The sequence below is a fragment of the Aplidium turbinatum genome, chromosome 1 (assembly GCF_918807975.1).
Source record: "Aplidium turbinatum chromosome 1, kaAplTurb1.1, whole genome shotgun sequence".
NCBI lineage: Eukaryota > Metazoa > Chordata > Ascidiacea > Aplousobranchia > Polyclinidae > Aplidium > Aplidium turbinatum.
This window is the reverse complement of record NC_137472.1, coordinates 21,224,384-21,247,206: the sequence shown is the minus strand read 5'-3', so window position 1 is coordinate 21,247,206 and position 22,823 is coordinate 21,224,384. Positions and strand designations below refer to the sequence as shown.

The 22,823-nt window shown below is 37.9% G+C and overlaps 1 protein-coding gene across 1 annotated transcript in view; it reads left to right on the top strand.

The window, feature by feature from the left end:
• Positions 1 to 22,823, top strand: part of LOC145769507 (retinoic acid receptor beta-like) — an 85,622-nt gene that overhangs the window by 42,523 nt on the left and 20,276 nt on the right. Inside the window, exon 6 of the mRNA XM_082581157.1 lies at positions 19,786 to 19,869. Coding sequence (XP_082437283.1) covers positions 19,786 to 19,869 — 84 coding nt within the window. The remainder of the gene's footprint in view (positions 1 to 19,785; positions 19,870 to 22,823) is intronic.

The following is a 22,823-nucleotide window of genomic DNA, read 5'->3' as shown; positions in this document are numbered from 1 at the left end:
GAATTGAATTTTTAAATTCTAAATGGAAGTCAAGTACCACTATACTCCATTCGTTCATCCCCGACGCCAACACACACCCCATCGGTGTGACACTACAAAGACAGGCGTTGGTGTATCGTCTTTCGCTCAACCATGCACCAATAGGAAATGGCCCTTTTTCCTTTGAATGTGATGTCGAGGTACAAATCGCAGACCACATCATCAACGGCTGTACCATCTTCAAGCCACCTAACGGAGTGGATGACCTGCGCGCCCGGGATGATGAAACCAAAGACGGGCTACTCTCCAGTAGCCTTCCAGTGTAATCCGGGAGCATCGTGAATCTGGGGTGGTAAAAAGATAGACCCTGAGGCTCACACGACGAAGAACCAAGAAGTTCGTAAATTCATTCCGGAGAAGGTGAGCAAACTTTTGTCTTAGAAAATTATTGAACCTTCGTAGTCACCTTGGCGGTCGCAGGTGCTCGTTGCAAGAGATAGGCGACATAAACCAAGAATGGTTTTGGACTATTTACAAACTATAAACAGATTTAAGTTACTTGATGCTAAACGGCTTCCTAAAATAAGCGACCAAATTGCGAAAATTGCAGAAGGATCTGTGTTTAGCATCTTAGATTTAAAATCTACCTATTATTAAATTTCGCTTTGTTTTGCTAACCGCCGTCGTCGTCATATCCAGGCTTACGCTCTGTGGTTGAAGATTTAGATCAGGGCTACTCAACTGGCAGACCGCGGTCCGAATCCGGACCTTCTGGGTGTTGAAGGTGGACCTCGGGCTTCTGGAAGAATAACTTCATTGCCACATTTTTGGGCCTCTTTAAACAGATTTCCATTAGGGAAAAGCAATTTTTTGTGATTATCCAAGGAGCTGGGGGGCTTCGCCCCCGGAACCCCAACGCTTTGCCGTCATCTCTGATGTGCGATCCACACAGCTACACTACAAAGATACACAACACATTTTTTCCTTTTTTATTTCTTCGTTTGTGTCAGACAAAAATCCAAGTCATGTTACATACGGTAATAGTGACTACCTGAAAAGTGTTTCGGTGCTTGTACTGGTGTTTGCATGTGAATACTGTGTACTGGTGTTTGCATGTGAAATTATCGTGGTTGCATGTGAAATATTCACCGCACCGCAAAAATATTCAACTTGTCAAAATGGACCTTTGCTAACATTAGTTGAGTAGCCCTGATTTAGATGAAGCGGACGTAAAGGCAAGGAAGGTAATCCTCGTGTCCAACTGCAGGCATGCCTTAGTGTGTCTTGCCAAAGGCAACCACATACTCTTGAGAGGTGTCGAACTAGCGAGCTTTCGACCGCCGTACCAAGGCTCTCACCACACGGAATGGCCCGTTTCGGTGAGTCCGATTCGGTGAGTCCGATTTGGTGAGTCCAATCCCTATTCGGTGATTTTTTGAATTTTCTTTTTTAAATTATCGGGTACCGTAGCCTAATTATCATTGCCGTTTTAGGGTTGGGGGTTAGGGTTAGAGGTTAGGAACTCACCGAATCGGACTCACCGAATAGTACCAGACCCCTCACCACAAGTCAATTATTCAACTGCCGAAAAGGAAGCCTCAGCTAGGTTATTCAATGTTCATCAGATCATCAAAAAAATTGGAGTGTGCATTCTATATGATTGAAATATTGTTGAAACAAAACTTTAATTTTAAAGCAGTTTTTTGTGAACAGTGATAACACAGGCTTATTTCAAGTTGAAAAAATATTATTTTGGACTCAAGTGTATTTGATTAAAGTGGATTTCATGGCTACTCTGCTTGGTTACACGGCATGAACGCATGATGATTGTTACACCATCCAACGGGTTGTTTATTGTTGACGTTTCCATTCTTTTCTTTGTGTATCATGTCTGTTGCAGGCTTAGGCGTTTATGCATAGTTCTATCCAGATATCCAGGTATTTAACTGAATTAAAAAATGTTGCGGTTGGAACGTGAAGATGATCATTGAGGTTATTGAGAAAAGTGAGTCGCGGCTTTCCACGAGCTCGTTTTTCTTTGATCTTTCCACAAAAAGCATTATGTTCTAATTGCTCCTTCCTCATGACATGGCCAAAAAACAGTTTGTTGGTTGATGATGCTTTTCAAGAGGGTTCTGGTTTGATTGGTTGGAGTTATTGCGTCTTCATTCGTTTTGTGGCTGATATGTGATATTTGTTACATTTTTTGAAAGAACCGCATTTCAGCGGCGTTTAAATACTTCTGTGTTTCTTTGCTTAAGGTCCAGGTTTCACAATAGGAAAATATATATAGGCTACCACGCTTTCTTGTTGTAAATTGTAAATTTTTGTTTCGAAGAATTATGCAGTGTTTTGGAAAGCCTGTTTCGCTTGAGCAATTTTTGTTTTAATCTTTTTGTTGCATTTACCATCATTTGTAACGAATAGGGTTGTAAAAATACTGTATTTTTGGTTGTGCGTAAAATACAAATGTAAAATACATGTATTTTTTCTGTATTTTTTGTATTTTATAACTAAATAAACTAAATAAACCGAAAATTTTGTCTACTTACCGTGATGATGCTTTTACTTACAGTGAAAATTATGTCTACTTGCGAGTAGCCTACGAGACTTAAACTGAAATCAAATCCAACAGCACCTATTTAGCAATTAGCACCTACAAATCTCTAGCTACGTACTGTACAGTTTTGTAGGTACTGTACAACTCCATACAGCTTCTAAGTGCTAACCTCGCATTGCGAAATTGCAAGGCAGCATTCTTACATCACAAAGCTTCAGCTTTACATAAACCCCCTAAGCCTTAAACTTGCTTTTATGTAAGTGAACTAACATTTATGCTGAGTAGCCTACCACGCATGCCACTCAGAACAACGTGGTGGGCGGTTACACATGTCCGCAATAGAACAATGACCTAATTGTGACCTGGATCGCCTGTGACATCACAATATATTATATCTGTAGAAGACTATAAGGCCATTGCAAGTAAGGGATTATTAAGTACAATCACTAAACGTTGATAAAAAAGAATATACAGGGCTCTAAAATCCGCAGTTGGAATGGTTGGATTGTGTAAAAGTCCTCATTTGTATACGTTGTTATGTAGGCCTACCATTCCGCGACCCTCAGAAGCATCCTCGCGATCCTCGTTTGGGTCGCGACAATGAGTTTGGGAACCACTGACCTACAAGGACCAAGAACTTCGCGTAGCGAGCGGATGCTCCCTGCCATTACGCTGTTGCCGGAGCATGACGCGAGCTTTTAATAAGTTTTAATTTAATACGAAAAATACATGTATTTTTCCGTCGATGTATTTTTCTTGCATTTTACATGTATTTTACACATGTGTATTTTACACAAAATGTATTTTTACAACCCTAGTAATGAACGATTGAAGGACCAAAGTATTTAAAAGAGTTGACTTGTTTGGTTTATTTGAAATCAACGTTTTCTTGGCAACGGTCATGCTTTCAATCCTTTTAGTGTTAATAGTCATACCAAAATTTTAACTTTCTTCTTGATTTGTTGTAACTAGTTGTTGGAGTTTTTCTTTTGAAGTGGCAATTAGTACGGTGTCATTCGTATACCTAATATTGTTTACATCAAATGTAGTTATTACTTTCTAAAAGTAAAACCTCTATAGCCTGTTTCAGCCTAAAGGGGGATCATCAGAAGGTCCTTATTTAAATTAATATTAATGTAAATAAGGACCAACTGGTGATTACCCTTTTAGGGTGAAACAGGCTGTAGAGGTATTAGAAAGTAATACTAATAACTATATTTGATGTAATGTTCTCTGCTTGGCTTTTTTACTTGGCATTGAACACTTTTTGTAGTATATATTAATAGTATTTATTGTCTAATATTGTTTGTATTCACACCTCCTAATTGCTTCGAGATATTCAATTAAACGCATGATACGTTCGCTGTACAAATTGAATAGGTCGGGAGGGAAAACACAACCCTGCCTCACTCCTTTCTTGATCATTATCGAGCTTGTTTCGGCTGTTTCTTTGCGCTCTGTTGGTAGTAGAGGTTTTGTATGACTCTCAAATCCTTGTAGTCGAGATTAATTTCATGTACATTTCCAAAAGCTGTTCATGTTCAACTGGATTGAAAGCCTCTTTATCGTCAATAAAGCAGAGATAGAGATCGACCTGCATTTCAATTGCTTTTTCACAAATCGCTCGGAGCAGAAATATTGCATTGCACGTTCTTTTATCTGGGACAAAATCATATAGTTCTTCCAAAATTTCAGAATGAATTTTTTCGTTTGTTCTGAGTAAAATTACTTTCAAAATTATTTCATAACACGACTCATGAGGCTGATGGTGCAAAAGTTTTCAGATTCATTGGTTCCTGGTTTCTTAGGGAGAGTAATAAAAACTGATTGTCGTAGTTCTAGAATTTCATCGCTGTTGCAGATCGAATTAGTAAGTCCTTGGAGAAGATCAATACCAAAAGTTTCAAGAGCTTTGATTGTTCAATTGCTATGTTGTCAGGCCCCAGATCTTTGCCAGTCTTGATATTGCTGATTGCGTTTCTGATTTCCCTTAGAGGTTGTGAAAAACAGAAATGTCTCTCGTTTTCTGTCTTCATTGTAATACAAATATTGTACGTATTCTTACCAGCGATTTAACATATTATCTTCTCGAAACGGAATGGCCCGTTTCGGTGAGTCCGATCCCTATTCGGTGATTTTTTTCAATTTTTTTTTAAATTATTGGGTACCGTAGCCTAATTATCATTGCCGTTTTAGGGTTAGGGGTTAGAGGTTAGGAACTCACTGAATCGGACTCACCGAATAGTAGCAGACCCTCTCGAAAAGCACTTTATTGTCTTTACTCTTTAAGCATCCAGCTGTGGCTGCCAATTTTTTCTTGTTGCTAATTTCTCTGATTCTTTGGTGACAACCCAAAAAAAATTAAAGGTCCTTTGTACACATCTTTTCGACTTCTTTACATTTCTTGTTAAAAAATTTTCTTTTGCTTCAGTTTTGTTTTATTAATTTATCAGTTTTCTTAAATTCAGCTTTATTTGGTTTGTTTTCTCTTTTTTTTTGAAGAGATCTGAAATCTCATCTGTCATCTATTCATTTGGTTTTTGTTTTTCCATCTGCAGTACGTGTTTTTCAACGGACACATTGATTACTTTCTTTATAGTCTGGAACATTTCTTCAGTGAAACAATCATGTATAATGTTTGCAGAACCAGGTGTTCGTAATTCTCATATCATTATCTCTGCACCAATCAATTAGGAGTTCTCCTCTTTCGATTATTTCATCAAGATCAAAAGGACCAGTTCTCATCTCTTCCTGCTCCAACTTAAGCATTAAAGTCATTCATGACCAGAAGAACGTTTCCTGAGCCAGATCTGTTTTTGGCTTCTTGTAGTTCATGATGAAATGTTGCAATGTTCTAGTCTGTGGAACTTTCTGTAGCCTGTAGTGTAGGACTGTAGGTGCATAAGCTTGTATTGTGGTGTAATTTACCTTTTGTCCTTTAAGTTTAATCATTATAATACGGTCGGATATTGCTCAACGTCCTTGGTAGCATTTTGCTGATTTCTTATCTATAGTTGTGCCTGTTTTGTTTTGTGCTTCCTGACTAGATGATTTTAAAATCTTTCTTATGCATTTGACCTTTGCTGTCCATCTCATTTCAGCTATTCCTAAGATGTTGATGCTCTTCTCATTTCCTGAATGACATTGTCAAGTTTTTCTCTCTGGTAAAGACTGCGTACATTCCGTGTTGCGATTTTTATTGTACTGAATTGTTGCCTTCCAGTAGCAGATTGACCGGGGAGGGCCTGGTGGGCGTCAACGCAACCCCTGCCGGGCGAGAAGGTTATCCGGAACCGATAAACCCGTTTTCATTACGTTTGAATTCAACTGCCAGTCCAGGAATCGTGAGGAACCTACCATACTGTCGGAATGGCCCGTTTCGGTGAGTCCGATTCGGTGAGTCCGATCCCTTAACGGGGGATTTTTTCAATTTTTTTTTAAATTATTGGGTACCGTAGCCTAATTATCATTGCCGTTTTAGGGTTAGGGGTTTGGGGTTAGGGTTAGAGGTTAGGAACTCACCGAATCGGACTCACCGAATAGTAGCAGACCCCTATACTGTCGTGGAGAAAAGTAAATGAGCATTTCATTGTTTTGACTAATCACTGTCTTGTGCTACATTGTTCATCATTGTGCCAGTTCCACCTCCGGCGACAATACACCAACACTAACTGAACCTACGAATTGTTTTGTAGATTGCTGATAACATTCATGTGGTTGATGACCGTCATGATAGTGTAAGCGTAAGCCCCCTGGCTACAGTATTAGATGTTTGATAACACTCTACTACTGTCGCTTTGTAAACGCTTGACTATGCTATTCATATACACTAGTCGCAATACTTTCGTTTTTCCACTAAATCAGTTTAGCACATGGGTATCATTGTTCATGTTCCACTGAAGTAAAATGGGTTGAATAACTCGCAGTCTGGGAAAATATTGTTTAACCATGGATGGATCTAAGATTCAAGTTGTTGTTGATCTTCAGTGTTTCTGTATCTTAATGTGCGAACCAAGCAATGAAGACTTGCAACATATTTACTGTCATCACAAATTTTCTCATTAAATTTCATTTTGCAAACGAAAGCAAAAAAAAACGAAGTCAAAAACAAACAGTTATGGTTTTCTCAACGTGATCTACTGCACTTTTGCCCGCCGACGTTACAGCGCTAGATTCTTCAAAAAAATTATAGCCGCAATTACATGATTTATTCCTCAATATTTCGTTTTCGATTTTTTTGGTATGTTTATTGTAATTTTTCCATAATTGTTTCCAATGCTAAGATGCTTTATTAAAACCTGTCCGCAGTTTGTCTTCGTTAAATGTTGAATGCACATATAACAAGAGTTTGGTGTTGTGCATCGATGTTGCTGCGCTTCAAATTGTAAATCCACCGAGTAGTAATATCTTATCTAGGATCTGCTTTTTTACTCTATTCAGATCACCACCGGATCTTCTGTGCTGTAAAACCTCAATAAATTAGGTAAAACAGCCTGTTGCAAACTGGTAGTGACATACTGTGCAATAGAAATGTTGTTTGTATTGTAGCCATCCCTTGGTCTATTAGAGGTTCTTGACCGGGGTGCTCACGCCACAAGGGTGTGGGATACCTGTTTCTAAGGGGTGCGTAGATGTTGGGTCATTGAGGGCTCGCTATTAACTGGCAAAAGAAGCTGTGATTTGTTTGCAAGGTTTTTATCAGGGCTGTGGAGTCGGGCGAAAAATATACGACTCGGAATACTCGGTTTATCATTCTCTGGTTTCAATGTTGCCAGATTTTTTCTATTTATTGGTTTTGTCAACTTGTTTCGACTGGCCAGTGTATCCGCTATGAATTCATGCAGTAGGTACTTTAACACAAAAATGTTTGGTAAGACCAACGAATCATTGGATCAATCAGAAGTTACAGGAACAGCGTTTCAACCAATCAGAAAGTTACAGGTAAAACAAAGAAAAAACGCAAACATTTCTGATAGAAAGTAAAATCAGCGAACGTTCCGCCGTAGCCAGTGTGATCTAGTGGGTTAAGGCTAGGGAATACATTTCACTGACGTGGATTTGATTTCCACCCCTGTCATATAACTCTTTTTTCTTTTGTCATTACCAAACAAAGTGCAAAGTAAGAATAAGATCAACTCTCTGGCTGAATGCTAGAGGGGCACAATTGGACTGTAGTCACTTAAGCACATCTTCTGATTGGTTGGCGGTGTCTTACAGGGAATTGTCATGTTCAAGTGGCTACCGATTCATGCGGTCTGCTACTATTCCGGGATATCCCAATTTGGAAAGAACCTTTTTCGGAGACGGCTTCTGTTTAGAGAATTTGTAGGGATCATTTAGGTAGGTGGTTTTGTATTTACTTTCCCAATTTTATGCAAACGAAACGGTTTATGGTGTAATTGATTCACAGTGAGGTAGATGTAAATTAGCTGATATCTTGCGGGTATATGGCTGAGACTTTAGTCGATTAATCTCTATTATAAGCTAATACCTTTGAATAAACAGGTGCCACTGTTGGATTTTAGAAAACTTCCATTTCTATACAAGCAATTGCATTCTAATTGACAGCGCGTTAAACATGAAACGCTATTTGACCGATGTTTTTTTTTCACTGAGACTTTTCGGTTTTGTTCGAAATCTCCGAAAAAGGCCGTCTCCGAATTGGGGTTATCTCCGAAACGGGCCATTCCGTGATTCATGTGGGTTTGAGTTTGAACTGGTCAAGTCTTACCAATGACTCTACAAATGATGGCGATCTATCTTGTTGTGCAGCAATTAGAAAAGCGGTCTGATAGGGCATACTCGCATCTTGGATTTAGCCGTCGTTTACAACAACGTCGTTTGTATTCTTTGATTCACTGGTTACTATGCAGTTTTCCTGCAAAAGGCAACCACCAGTGTGAAGACTAAGGACTCTTAGTGACTCAGCGGTGAGTGTCAACCTTTGGTTCTGATAGACCTTAGTTCGAATCTACGTCAGGTCATAACAAAGACTCCAAAAACGCTACCGATTATGTTCTTCCTTGGCTAAAGCAACGAGGATAAGTTAGATAAGTACTTAAAGATCTTTTTAAAACATATGGTACTACGTATATACCAGTACAATTTAAGACCAAATACAATCATCATCGAATGCAGATAAAAGATCGACTTCATTGTAATACGATTATAAATGACTCGTCAACCATGTCAATCTATTGGGTGATTTGACGTTTATCAGGGAGATGTGTAATTTTGCCTTGTGATCAGTTTTGATCTTCGCCGTCCTCATGTTTTGTTCAAACATTTATGTGAGAAAATTCTTTCATGTTTCAAATTAGCTTTCGAAAAGACATTTCACTTTGGTATCATTTTTGATTGGTTTTATGTAGAATTGTTTGTCGGCTACCTAAAGCAGACAAGAAACTGAGCATTAATTACATCAATGTGGCTTGTGCTTTCACTATTCGCAAATCACCATTGTTGCGTTTGTTGCAGACCTTTAATTGTACAATCCATGATATGTCGCAATACTACATATTTAAGCTTTCTTGCACGCAAACATGCTTTACTAATTGTTTTTCATGTTTCATCACTCCTGCCTTCAACGTGTTGAAGTTGTTCATTATTATAACCATTGCCTTTTTTCAGCGATAGTGTGTGATCTATGTTTAGTGGTCCACTAAGTTTATTTAGAAATCAGTTTTGAACTTAGTAGTCCCAGTTACGTTGTTATGATTTTTTTTAAAACGTTCTAAGAATTTTTGAAATTATCGCATTTGTTTGATGGGCAATACAATTTTCAAAATTGAAATAAAGACATTCTTTTGAGAGTAAATTGGGTTAAAATCAAACAAGTTGCTGGAAAATTGCAGGACCAAATAGATAAAAAGTTGAAAACCGTTGTACTGTATCCAAGCTCAAAACTTCGCTTATACTCAGGCAGAGGCACACTCTTTCTACTTAATAGCCTCATGAACAACGAGAGTCCCTGAAACGTCCAATAAAAAGTTCTTTTAGAAGGACAAACTTTTAACCGTTTTGCCAACGACGCAGGATTGCTTAATTTTTCGCAACTGGCACCGCTGGGGATGTCTCAGTTAAAATTCAACCAATCAATGTAAACATAAATTTTTGCCTGAAGTTGATGTACAACTTATTGCTACTTGCATTATTGTTGCCTTTTTATGTTTTTATTTTGTTTTGATCGATCAATAGCTTTATGAACGCACCAAATTGGATTTCAACTGTCATGTGTTTGTTATTTTCACGATTTTGAAATGCTGAAGTGAGGGAAATTGCTGCATCCGTAATCGTGGCCTTGGCATTGTTTCCACAATCCACACCACATCGCTTTGCTTCTGCAAAAATCTCTTTCAATATTTCTTGCTGTCTAATGCATTATAGATCGCCTGTGACGACAGTTATCTGCAAGCGTAAAATCAACTCTGTATGCATATTTCATGAGGACTTTATTGCTTTCTTTCACAAGTAAAGGTCGTGTGCTGCTCGCAGAGAGATAGTATGAATGATAAAGCAGCCAGTCTCGCCTAGTGCTTTTGTTGATATCGCATGGCGTGCCAGTGACTAACATTGCAAGAAGTTTTGGTTGAAATTGTCCGGTCACACTTTCTAATAAATTATTGTATATATTGATATATGTATAGTTTTTGTATTGTATCTCATTGTTGAATTATAAGGATGAAATCTCACACGAGTTTGGCATTTGGTCCATTGTGTTCCTTTCTACCTTTTTTTTTATTTATTTCGCGTAGTCAAATATTACTGTATTTTGTTTTATGGTTTTTTATTTTTGCAATTTGCGATCTAATGATTGTGTTAATGATTTTCCTGTTGTCTATGATTGACATTCACTTAACTTTGCAGTTACACATGAAGAACAACATATACAGTATTAGCAAACATGTTTTGTGGCTTTGTTGTAAAGCATTTTGAACACGAAAATGAGTTGTAAATTGTTGGTTGTGCCAGGTCGAAAAACAAATTAAACGTAGCATGTGTATCAAAGTTATTCAATTATGTTGGCGCAAAAGCGTGTCAAAGCAAACAAAGTAACTTCTGCAGCTGATCGTACGCTTCTGATCGTTTTTGTGTAAAGTTGGTTTGGGGTTTCATACATCCATGCCTAGAACGATATTGCTGCCTGTACTTCGTTGGTAAAGCATTAAACATTGATAAAGAAGCTCTTGGCTTCTTAAAAAATTGTTTGAACGTTGGTGAGGCGTTCAAAAGTATTAACCCAGCGGTTTCCAACCTTTTTAGGCTTACAGCGTCCTGCATAATAGAAATATATTTGTGGCTTTCACTTCGAATACAACTTATTACAGTAGTAGGGAAGTTTGCTGGTTGCGCTCTTATGTAAAGTAATTAAAAATAATTCTTTCAGAAACCAACATAATAATAGTAACACAGCAATATTACTTGGAGATTGAACGCCACTTGGAAACGGCATTTTGAAAAAAATAAATAAAAAATAAAGTTTACTTATTTCGAATCAGTGCGAAACTTTATGCATGCTACTACCCTTATCAGACCAAATGGGTAAAAACCTTTCCGGGCACAGCATTCACCTACTCAAGTCGGGTCAATCCGAAAACTTAAAAAATGGTACCAGTTGTGTTTTTTCTTGCACGCAGTGAGAAAAAGTCGGGTAATGATGCGATAACATCGTAAACCTGATACAAGATTAAAAATGAGCCGTCTCTAAAACACCTTTGCTGTTGTAGAGCGACAATAAATAAAACCATGACACATTATTATTATTATTATTATTATTATGTGACATCATAAAGCCCCAACAACATAAGGGTGCCACGCTTGAAATTTGTAACCTCGAAACATTGTATACGGTAGGCTATGACAAAAATTGCCTTTCATGATGTAAAAAACAATCGCGCATGAAAATTTCATCAGCATCACTAATTCTAAGTAACCATTTAAAGACAGATAAAAAAAGGAATATGAAAAATAGCTCGCGACACTCCCGAGTATTGTAAATGGCACTCCAGGGTGCCGTGGCACCCCGTTTGAGAACTCCTGATTAACCCATCAAAAGAACTTTATCTTTGTTATTTTTCAATAGATAAGTTATGCTTCGTAAGTGAACTTTCATTCTGGTATTTTAGATGAATTTATGGGTTTGTTATGCTGTAGCTGCATGTATGTGAAAACCAGATTATCAACTGAAGTATTGGTGGTGGCAAGGAAACCTTCCACCCAAATATTCCCACTGCCCAGGTTTCATTTATCGTGTGTGGCTTAAATTTTTGACTTATCATTTTTTTCTTTGTGATCGAAAAGCTTTTCTATTGTCGATTGTTGTTGTCACAATCAACATGCGTAGCCCTGCTGCAGGTTACATTTTGTTTTGAAATAGGCGAACTATTTTATTGTGTAGTTTTGTTGGGTTGTTTCGTATTTTGAAATCGACGAGAACGTTTGCTGTTCAGAATTTGATTTCTTGACGTGTTGGAATGGTGAATCATTTGTCAGTTCAAGGATTTCATCTATCATCACACAAACAGAACTATGCGACCATTTATCTGATCGTTTAATGTTTAATATTTTCATAAACTACGTCATCAATCTTTCCAAAGTCTCTTTACATGTAAGAACTAGAAAGAATTGTGACAGTCGTATTATTATGAGAAACAATTTTAAAGATTGAGATGCCAGGATTATTGTTGGTTTCGTTGGACCGTTGTTACTTCAATAAATCTTTGGCTGCCTTATTATCTCCCTCCGCCGGTTGATTGGGCATGTACCTTCTGGAATCTGGATGCCCAAAAGAAAATGGCTTCGAGACGTTATACCTACCATTCTGTTACGTAACACAACTCTTGTCCATCATGCGACCGATGAAAACTGTTTTGTAGAGTAACTTCACAACATCTTCGAGGCGGTAAAATTTATAGTACCGTAATTTTGATGAAAAATAAGTAGGCTGTGCTAACCTTGTGTTGATGATATACGCAAAGTTCGATCATTGTATTGCTGTCTATGTTTTTGCACCTCGTTCGGTATTTGTTTACGAATATTGTCACCTATAAACAGACATTGTTTATGGGGATGAAAAAAAGTTGACCTAGTTGAAAAATGGTTGAAAAAAGTAGCCTTTCTAGTTTTTACCCAAATTACAGAATATTGTCATGTTTTTTTAGATTTTGTTTCTTTACCGCCATCTTCTGGTGGTATTCATACTTAAGAACAATCAGTAGGTGCCACCAGCGTGTAAGTTTATAAAAAAAACCTGTGTTACTATTTAATGGAGATTTTCGTTTATTATTGTAAGATAATTATTTTTAAAACGTCAAGGAAAGTCAAAATTACTATTTATAAACTCAAGATTTGTCAAAATCGTTAACGCAATGCTTTATCGTGGTTTCGTAGAGGGTGCACTGTCGTGTAACATTTCATTTAACATCTTACACTTTGCACTTTTCATTTATTTTGCATCTCTGGCTACCCCACCATTGGAAAGATAAATGTGCCTGACAGGCCTTTTAAACATGAATGTTCAACAGTCAACGTGAATGATTACAAAGTTAGTCATGGATTTGAAAAAGCTGTGTGGACAGCGGTTCTAATAACAAGGTACATGGCGAAAGCTACTGCGATGAAAACAACATTGTGAATCAGAAGCAACAGTAGGCCTATGCTTCAGCATAAGCATAGGATGAACTCCAATGCTGTCAAGTGTCAACCAACATCTACTGCTGTTAAACACAAACAGTGTACGTTTCTTGGCAAGCTGCACCGTATTAACAGGAAAACATAGAAAAGTATCTCTATTAAAGTATCTCTCGTTACACTACCTTGCGCTACAATAATATCTTTATAATTGAGTATAATATGAATATACACTTATCAAAATTTGTCAAATATATCATAAGCTTTTGGTCAACTTTTGTATTATGGGCCAAAAAATAATTGCCAAAATGAATTGGTGCCTGAATTTAACTAATTTTGATTGGTGCATCGAAGATGGTTTAAAGCTGTCATCAGATAAAGTGGTTTACAACTTTACAAGCTGTGGTAAGTCTAGAATTGCGATATTTTAGTCTCCACGAATGAAAGCAGCTCTCTATCATGAAATGTTTAACCTGCTTTGTTGGCTAGGTTGGGTAAAAATGACACCTGGAGCTGAACATAGTATTCGTCCGCGGCTTGAGCCATTGTGAAGAACGTAGATACGTGAATAAATCACACTGTTATGTGCTGAAACTGACCTCTAGTCAAGGTTATGAAAAGATAGTTTTTTGAGTTTACAGTCTGCACATTGTGAGGATTTTGTTCCATTAGCGTCTTCCGGTCTCGCTGGTAAGCGATGCGAGTAGAAGATTTCTGTTATACTTGATATCGATTTTTAGATCGTGGCATTATTACTACTTATAACAAATTCCAAACCATCCTCTGATCTATTTTAATTTCACTAAAAATGCGGAAGACAGTAAACACATTTAAAACTAATCAGCCTGTGTTAGTGCAACAACCGCAATGGCCCGATTCGGTGAGTCCGATTCGGTGAGTCCGATTCGGTGAGTCCGATCCCTTAACGGGGGATTTTTTCAATTTTTTTTTTTAATTATTGGGTACCGTGGCCTAATTATCATTGCCGTTTTAGGGTTAGGGGTTAGGAGTTAGGGTTAGGGGTTAGAGGTTAGGAACTCACCGAATCAAACTCACCGAATCGGACTCACCGAATAGTAGCAGACCCGCAACAACAGTAGTGTTATAAGTGTTGGCCTATTTCACCTTATACGAATGATTATGAGCTTTTTGTTCTGATACAACTCTTTTGGAATAAGAACCAATTTCTTGTTATGACGTTTTCTTGCTATTAAATGATGAAATACGTACATTTGCAGTAGATAATGCGCGGTAGTTTTACTCAGTGTTTTTGCAAAGTCATTGTTTTGAAAAACGTTTAGTTGTTAGCGGTCTGCTATGTAGCTTGTGGTTGCTGCCTCACGTCCTTACGATGAAGCAGAGCCAAAAAATACTGCACACACTTCACAACACTACCACTCGTGCCAGTTTGTATGATACGTCGTCTACTTTACATTATGTAAGTCTTTCTTTCAGCTTTGATGCTTGTTACGTTTGGTTGACATTATCTTGAGTCTCTTCTATGTATTGGAGTTGGTGAGCTCAACTCTTGTTGTGACGTCAGCAGTACGTGAACCGGAAGTTACGCTTAATCTCACTGATTGTAGAATGGCAATCGCTTGTAATAAGGCGATGATGGTGCATGTGAAACAGTGAAGTTTCTGCGTTGCTTAATTAATGCACAAAACGACATTGTTGGAGCAGCCATTGCATGAAGCTTGTTTGTTTAGTAAAAAAAGGGCAACTTATTGATTAAATTTACTATTTTCATCGGCTGGAAGTCAGACACAATTCAGACTGTTCATTTAGCAGCGCAATTTGCTTTGATGGTGTGCTACAGGTTCTGCGATATTTCTTTTTATCCAAACAGGTGGTAGTCAAGGTTTGTTTATTGGAAAGTAACTTTTTGATACACAGGTGGAGAGTTTCGGAGTTGTGCATTAGTAAGTACCCATCAGCCATGCGGTGGCACCATATCAGTCCATGCAGTTATGTTTGTCGGGCGCTGATTGATGCCAGCCAATGTTGTGTTGCTGTCGTGATCTGAGCAGACGTGGAAAGTTTTTTCGTGTTCTGCTCAGCAATATCGTGACTGAATGCTCTTAAAATATAAATTTAATTATTTAATCGCCACTTCACAGAACTCGACGCGTCATATTTCAACCTCGATTTGTTCTCATTTTAGTTGCAAACTCATTCAATTAATGTCTAAGCGGATTTTACATTGTGAGCTTTTCAACTACTCTGTTGCATTAGCATTTGGTTTTCAGAAGTAAAGAGAAGGTTATGAGTTATTTAAATCGCACCAAATTACTTATGTACTTATTAATATTATTATATTTTATCAAGATTTCAAAGAATTTTACCCAGAAGCAAGTGGTCAGCTAAATCGTTACAAGAATTTATCCTTAACAAAAAATTTTATGGGGTCAGTGGTGCATACAATAGTGAGTAGTTACAGTACAGAAGTGATCAGAGTGCAAGCTTATGTCCCGTTCTACTTCAAATGTGGGCTCCTGTACGCGAGTTAAAATTATTACTCAATTGTTGTCAACACCTGCTTATAAGTTTTTGACTAAGTAGCGGTTATGGATTGCGTTTAAGACAAAAACAACATCAATCTGAATGAAATTTAATTTAAAATGCTTTCGACACTAAAGTATTTCTTGTGTAAAGAAACTAGAAAAGTGACGTGATGGCTCTGGTAGAAGCCTGGCCAATGCCTTGCCTTATATGGCCATCTTATAAGTGGTGTATTTTAATTTGTTATTATTTCAAGACATTTGTAAAATATCCACACGCATTCACGGAGCATGGTTGTCAAGCCTTTCCGTGGGTAATAGGCAGCTTGGCCTTCAACCTCGCAATCTTTTCTGTACAGTTAGAGATCTTGTTGTTCGCTCGCAAGTTTTCATCTTGGAAAGTTTTTAGGTACTAGCCTCTGTAGATACCAAGGCCAAATTTAATAATCAAGGTTCAGTTGAAGCCCTAGATATGCACTATACAGCAGTGAAAAACCTTTCACACTCACACACAATTTTTACGATTTCGTTTTCTTCCATATTTTTTCTGGAGATAAACCGAGCGAATAACTCCTACGTCGCGCTCGATTGCGCCGCTTGGTTCAAAGTTCAGACTTCAAGTTTTGAGTAAGTTTTGATTTCAAAAGTGTGTAGTATGTTTTTTTTTTTAAAAAAGAAGTAAGAAAAATGTTCGTGGATCAACAGTGTAATATTGGTATTAAGATGATATGCAAGAAACAGTACAGTAAGTTTACAAAGATTCCAAATTTTCAAAGTTCCACACGAATCAATTTTGGTTTGGTTGACTGATAGCATTCGTAACATTTCTGTTCGCTTCTTATCGCAGTTTATATGATTACAGCTGTGCACTGAGCAACAATGTTAGCATCAGCAGTAGTTGCACCTTTATCCGTGTGCGAAAATAAGTAATAAGTCCATGTTTATTATTTTGTCTGGTCTTCAATGTTTTGGTAGGCTTACCTTGCTGTAACAAATTTTGATAATGCTGTACTAATTTGTTACTTTTAAATTATGCCACTGCACAAAAACAATTCAAAAATAAATTAATTGAAGTTTCAGAACAGAATCATTTTTTCACTGGTATTCGTATGAGAGCGTGTGCGACAATTGACAACGTATACTTAGTGATGTTGCATAACAGTTGATGGACACTACCGGTACCAGAGTTCTGTAGTCGTGAAGTATTTTGACAAACCGCAATTTCTTTTCTATTTACAAGTTCTATCGCTGGTTTATCATCCATCCTTGAACTTCGGGACCATTGCCTCATCAGTCCGTAAGATCCAGAAGCTAGTTTTTTGTGTTGCGTTCACGATTAGTCTTTTTCAACTTTATTCGTGATATGATGTTTACTATATCTAGCGAATCAGCTTTAGCTGTGAGTGAATGATTGTTTCAACAAATTATAGGTTTGGTCAACATCAGCATGCGTTGAACCTACACTAAGTTCATATTCAACTTTATTATAGACGAGGGCTAGGCGCAGTTATCTGATGGTTTTGTATAAGAATCTTGTACTGGGAAAGGTGGTTGTGGTTACTTTTGACACCATAAATGAAGGCGGGGTCGCGCGACTAAAGTAATTGCTGGTTTTTGGAATATTTCATCTATTTTGTTTGCTTTTTAATGAGGTTTAAATCACAATTGCTCCATCACATAACGATTTTAACATTAACTGATTTTCAAAACGGCTCGATTTGACTCTAATGCTTTCGTCTGAGCTTGTTTATAGCACGTCATTTGTAGCGTTAAGCAGTGATCGTTCTTTAGTTGACTGATTTCTTCACTAAAATAATGCGGATTTGAACATCTTGATCAATCTTGATTTGCTGTCAAATAAAGTTTAATCATGGTTTACAACTTGTTCATATTCCGCGCTTGAAGTTTGAATGGATAAAAACCTTAAGATTTTGCGGTTTTTTCAATTTAAATCTTTTCCATGCCTTGAACAGCTTCAAAATTTTCATTAATCTTCGGCACAAGTTATTGAAAGCTTCTTGCTGCGCCAATGCACAGATTTTTTGTGGTTCAGTGTCCTTTTCATGACCCGCATAGCTGGACCTGCCTTGGTCAGCGGCTTGTTGACAATCTTTGGACGCATTTTGCTGCGGGGTATCTTTAACTCGCTTATCACAAGCGCCTCCCTGCTCGTAAAATAGAATTCTTTCGATGTGTTGTTGGAAGTGTGGCAACTCGCTCAACCTGGTTTTAAGCAATCTTAGATTATACAAGAGTTTGTTTTGCGGAAGGAAGCTGAAAATGGCAGACGTACGTGTTTAGGTTGTATTTTTTGTAGTTTGTGTTGTAATTTAGGATTGTTTACATTAGAGCAGGACAGACTTTACCAATGTTTATTGTGAAAGGTTGACTAAATTTTTACGTGTAAACTTGGAAAATTTAAGGAATTTACTGCTTGTACGTGCGTTCAGTCAGAGAACATGTCGTGTGATTACAGCAACCCTGATAGTATTGACATTGGATCATTGGCGATAGGATCTTCTATAAATCCCAATGCTCATCAAACTCATTGTTTCAACCAATGGCAGCAAACATCCTCCAGTAATTCTGTGCCTCCAATTGCTGTTGGTCAGCCCCAAGTTTCTTGCTATGCTGCCGATCCTAGTGTCCAATTCGGAACAGCATGTTCCAGGCAATCAAGCCAAAACTATGGAGGTCTACAGCAAAGTAATGCTAATAGTCATCCTGCCAACGTAAATCAATCTGTGTTGGAAAATCAAACAAATGCTGCAAACTTTGGCCAAACAAACGGGTTTCCTCCTTCCTTTTCCACAACTGCTTCCACTATGAAAGCTTTGGGAATGTTGACAGAGAAAACCATCGAAAGGTTTTTTATTCAAGACAAAGTTCCACCAACTTCTGCCACTTACCCTCCTTTTCAATACTCCACCGCTGTTGGTCAACCCACAGTTGGTGCGGTTTATGACAGCAATGCTTGTCACTTTGCTAGCCCCACTGGATTTACTCCTACGTCGCCCCACCAGCCTGTAAGTCCCATATCATCTCAACCCAGCCCCGCTGATGCTAGTTTGTATCAAAACTACCACACCAGGAACGGAGAATGGCAAGGAAACGGATCTTCTAACGTGATGCAAACTCAAATACCTTCAATTAAAATGGAGTGGCAAGACGTGACGTGCAAAGCACCACCCCACCATGGTATGATCGGTCACAACTATTACCAGCAAGGTAAGTTTTCATGAAAAGAAGAGATATTATAAAGACTTCTTTAGGCCATGACAAGCGAGACCCATGAAGTTGAATATTTGGCCAGGCATTTTGGTTCAACTTGTTAAATAATTAACTACAAAAATTGGCGATAATGTATTCTTCAGGTAGTGCATTGCTTATATGCATCAGAAGAACAATCTTAAAGCGTATTTTTGCCTACAATTTTACTAGTTATACGAATTCTAGTTATACAAGAAGTTTGCTTGAACTAAAACATCAAATCAAACCAGGAAAGGGAGTAATTTTCTAAAAGCTTTGGTTATAAACTTTGTGACTAGTTGCCTTGTCAAAAAGACGACAAAAAATTCCTCTCCGCCCTATTATTTATTGCCTATCTTATCATCTTGTTTGGGAGTTTTTTTTCTGAATTGTCGTTGACGAATGTTTATGTTCTTTTTGACTCTGTAATCTTATGTATAATTATGAAGCAGATGCCACGTCGCCTCGCCCATCTTAAATTCATGTGAAAAATGCAATAAACACTTCTTTGTTTGTTCCGTTTTTGTTGATTTTGTAGCAGCTTTGTTTCTGTTTGATTTTAGTTTGCTTATGTTTCTGCTGTTTTGATAAGGTTCTGTACCAAGAGAGGAAGTCGCCAGCTGTATGTCTTGTTTATGCAAACGCTTATGGCGCTATATGGTCTCACTTTATAATGATGCAGTGCTTTGTCGGGACTATGACATTTTAAAACTTATGTATCTTTCTGATAGAGGAAGTTCATTTACTCTTGATCAAATTCAAATCAGTTATTCCAAATTGAGTTTGAAATTGCTCAACCGCCTAATCAACCAAGCATCTATTTTGAACGAAAGTGTTGTGTATTTACCTGTTGATGTTCTTCCGTAGATGCGAACAGAGAACGGGGTATTCCTGATGACGCTATTCTGCCTCCCAACCACCCGCATAACCTCGGTGTAGAGAAGTGCAGAGGTAAGGAGAAGCACGCCCTAGGCGATCTTTTAAATTACGCAGGATGTGTTGTAAAATTTTTAATTATTCTAATAACTGCCGTTGTCTTCTACAAGTTGTTTACACGACTTTCAGTTACATGATAATTCGCCCCTGGCGTAAGCCGTTTACTTGCAGGTATTTCATGCACTTTTCTTCATCAAACAAGTTGATTCAACATCATCGACTCGATTCTAGCGTTTTCAGCACAATCGTTCAGCCCCATTGTTATTTACAAATTTCTGTAAAACAAACAATTTAACGCCGCTAGTCTTTCGTTGCAATTTTGTTGCGTTTTAGAAAATTGTCAAAGTCAGCTTTGTCATTTGTCAAATGCAGATAGGTACTGGTGAAATTTGAACTGCGGCGCTGAGATGATTTAGTTTTTCAACATGATTGTTATTGGTGATAAATTGAATGAAGCTTCTTGATCCATTGCAAGGTTCGGGATTATTGAAACGACCTTGAAATAATATCAAGTGTGACTGTAAAAACCTGAAAGTAGTCGCCAGTCATCACCTTGTCTTGAGTTCAAAATCATTGTTTGACAGGTGTCGGTTGGCATTCGACGCAGAGACGTCGCATTCTGAAAGTTATATACTTTTACACAAGCTTTTTGTGTGCACGTCTGGTGAGAATTTTTGTGTAAAAGTTGGTCAGGGTTCAGATGAGGAGCTACTTGTTGTAAATAACTATCCTTACTTGGTAATGTTTATCGTTTTTTGTTTTTATTTTATTTGACACTCGGCCGGCTTTGCTGTCTGAGACTGTGAAAGCCTGTTGCTCCACTTTAGTTGCAAGGGCGCACTTGAATCTAAAGAAGTGATTCTCCCTTCCTGCTTATTAGGGAAAGGTTGAAATCTAAACAAATAATCGTCGTCGTCGTACCACGTTATTTGTTTATCAAATTCTTGGCTTATTCTTGCCGGAGGGGATTTCCAGCCTTTCGCATAGGATCAACGTTGAAGAACGTTGTATCGATCAAAGCTAATTATCATAAATTTGTTAAAAGATGGAAGATATTGTGATCTCCCGAAGATAAAGGATTTGCTCTATTCTTTTTCTGGTCGGAGGAAGCTTTATATATTTTTATAAACTTTAATTTTTGTCAATAACTTAACGCAAGCTTGCATGCGTCACCGAACAATCATGATTTGTTTTGATGATGGTTTGGTCAAAAATTTTTGCTTGTCTTAGAACATATTTTGCCAACAGCTTATTGTGACAGCTGTGAGGAAAAGTCTTCAGTGAATGAGCCTTCTCCACCCTCAAATATTTTTCAAGTTTAACCTCGCCTATGACAAAATCATTGCTTGGACCTTATGTAACCAAATTGGTGAACAGCATATGTTGCTGTCTCAGCTTTAAAATTGACGAAGACTCGTGGCTTCCCGCTTTCAGTTTCTCTCAAAAGAAGCATTTGATGAAACGTTTCGTCAATGGAAGACGGTGAATCCAAGAAAGAGAAGTTGGCATAGAAACCGATTGTCTCGCATTAGCTTCCTCTTGGATAGGCTTTGTTTCGCAATGACAACGCAACTTGCCGTTGTTGCTCTATGACGTCGAAAACAGCTATGTTCTTGACCAATTGACTTACTACCTTAGAGTTTGTTTGAAATGATATTATTTTCTGGAAGAAAAACCTTCGAATTTTAATCAATTGACAATAATTTGCTTCCAACGTTAAACCAACATTTGGTTGGGTCCAAGTTGTGCCAATAACCAAAACATATTGGCAGCAAATCGTCTTAAGTTTTCATGTATACATCGTCGAAGCCGCTTGTGGTTTCATGTTGGTATTCAGCATCGGCTCACGGTTATAACTAGTTGCGGTGTAAACACACAAGCCGTTATCTTACCTTCAGCAAATACCGTTCGATGCGAAATCTGCTAAAACGCCGGTTCACGTAAAGTTCACTTCAAAACTTTAAAGGTCATTGAAAGGTTAAGCGTACGCAGGGAAGCATGAAAGGCCATGTTGGATCATGCAGGTCGATATGCATGCGTTCACTTGGTTAAATCATGCAAATGCTGACTGGCGATTGTGATGCACTTCTGAAACATCCAATCACAACGTATTATTCCAAAAATGTCTTTTTATTCATATCATAGATAGTGTAGTACGGTAGCTGTAAGCGATGTTATGACAGAGAATCCTGTCAACAAGCTTCTTCATACCTTTCATAACAATAGGGTACGAGTTCGTGATTGCCGTTATTGCAAAATGTAAATGCTTTCCGTAGAAAGTCCTGGCTGCCGTTGAAAGCAGCAGCAGCAGATGGACTGATGTATCCGTGTTGAACAAATTACGTAAAACGTATCGTCGGCGTTCTCTGCACCCTTGAACGGCTAGACGACAGTCTGTTTGCATGATATATTAACGTTTTAGTGACGTATTAGCTTTTCAGCTGAGGTAAAAATAAACGTTGCTCAAAACAACCAGCGGCTGGGAAGAGCAAAGACCGTCGAACCTTGAATTTTTTTGCCCTGTGAAATGCACAGCAGAGTGAATTCATGACATTCCGTTTCCAAAGGATTTTCTTTGGCTTGGTGTGTACATAAACCACGTAAGTTTACGCTTCAACAAGTTCACGTTTTTGATGTTCTCTACGACGGGTCTCTACGCGTTAGTTTTTTAACTCGTAGAAATCATGTTGAGAAAATTATAAATTGTTATCAATTTTTACACTACACTTCTACACGTAACCCATGCAACTTAGAACTCATCACACATCAATGCCACCGCAAGATGTATGTGGTGGTGTTTCATCCTTTTTTCGTAAAAATAAAAATATGTTTTTCTCAATCAACCTTCGCCGAAAATTTTTGTGACTATGAAGATCTCTATTCGTCACTTTTAATCCACGAACAACAAATCTTCTGATCGGTTATGAACAAATTCCAGCTTGTTTTGCACTTGTTGTTGATCACTGCCA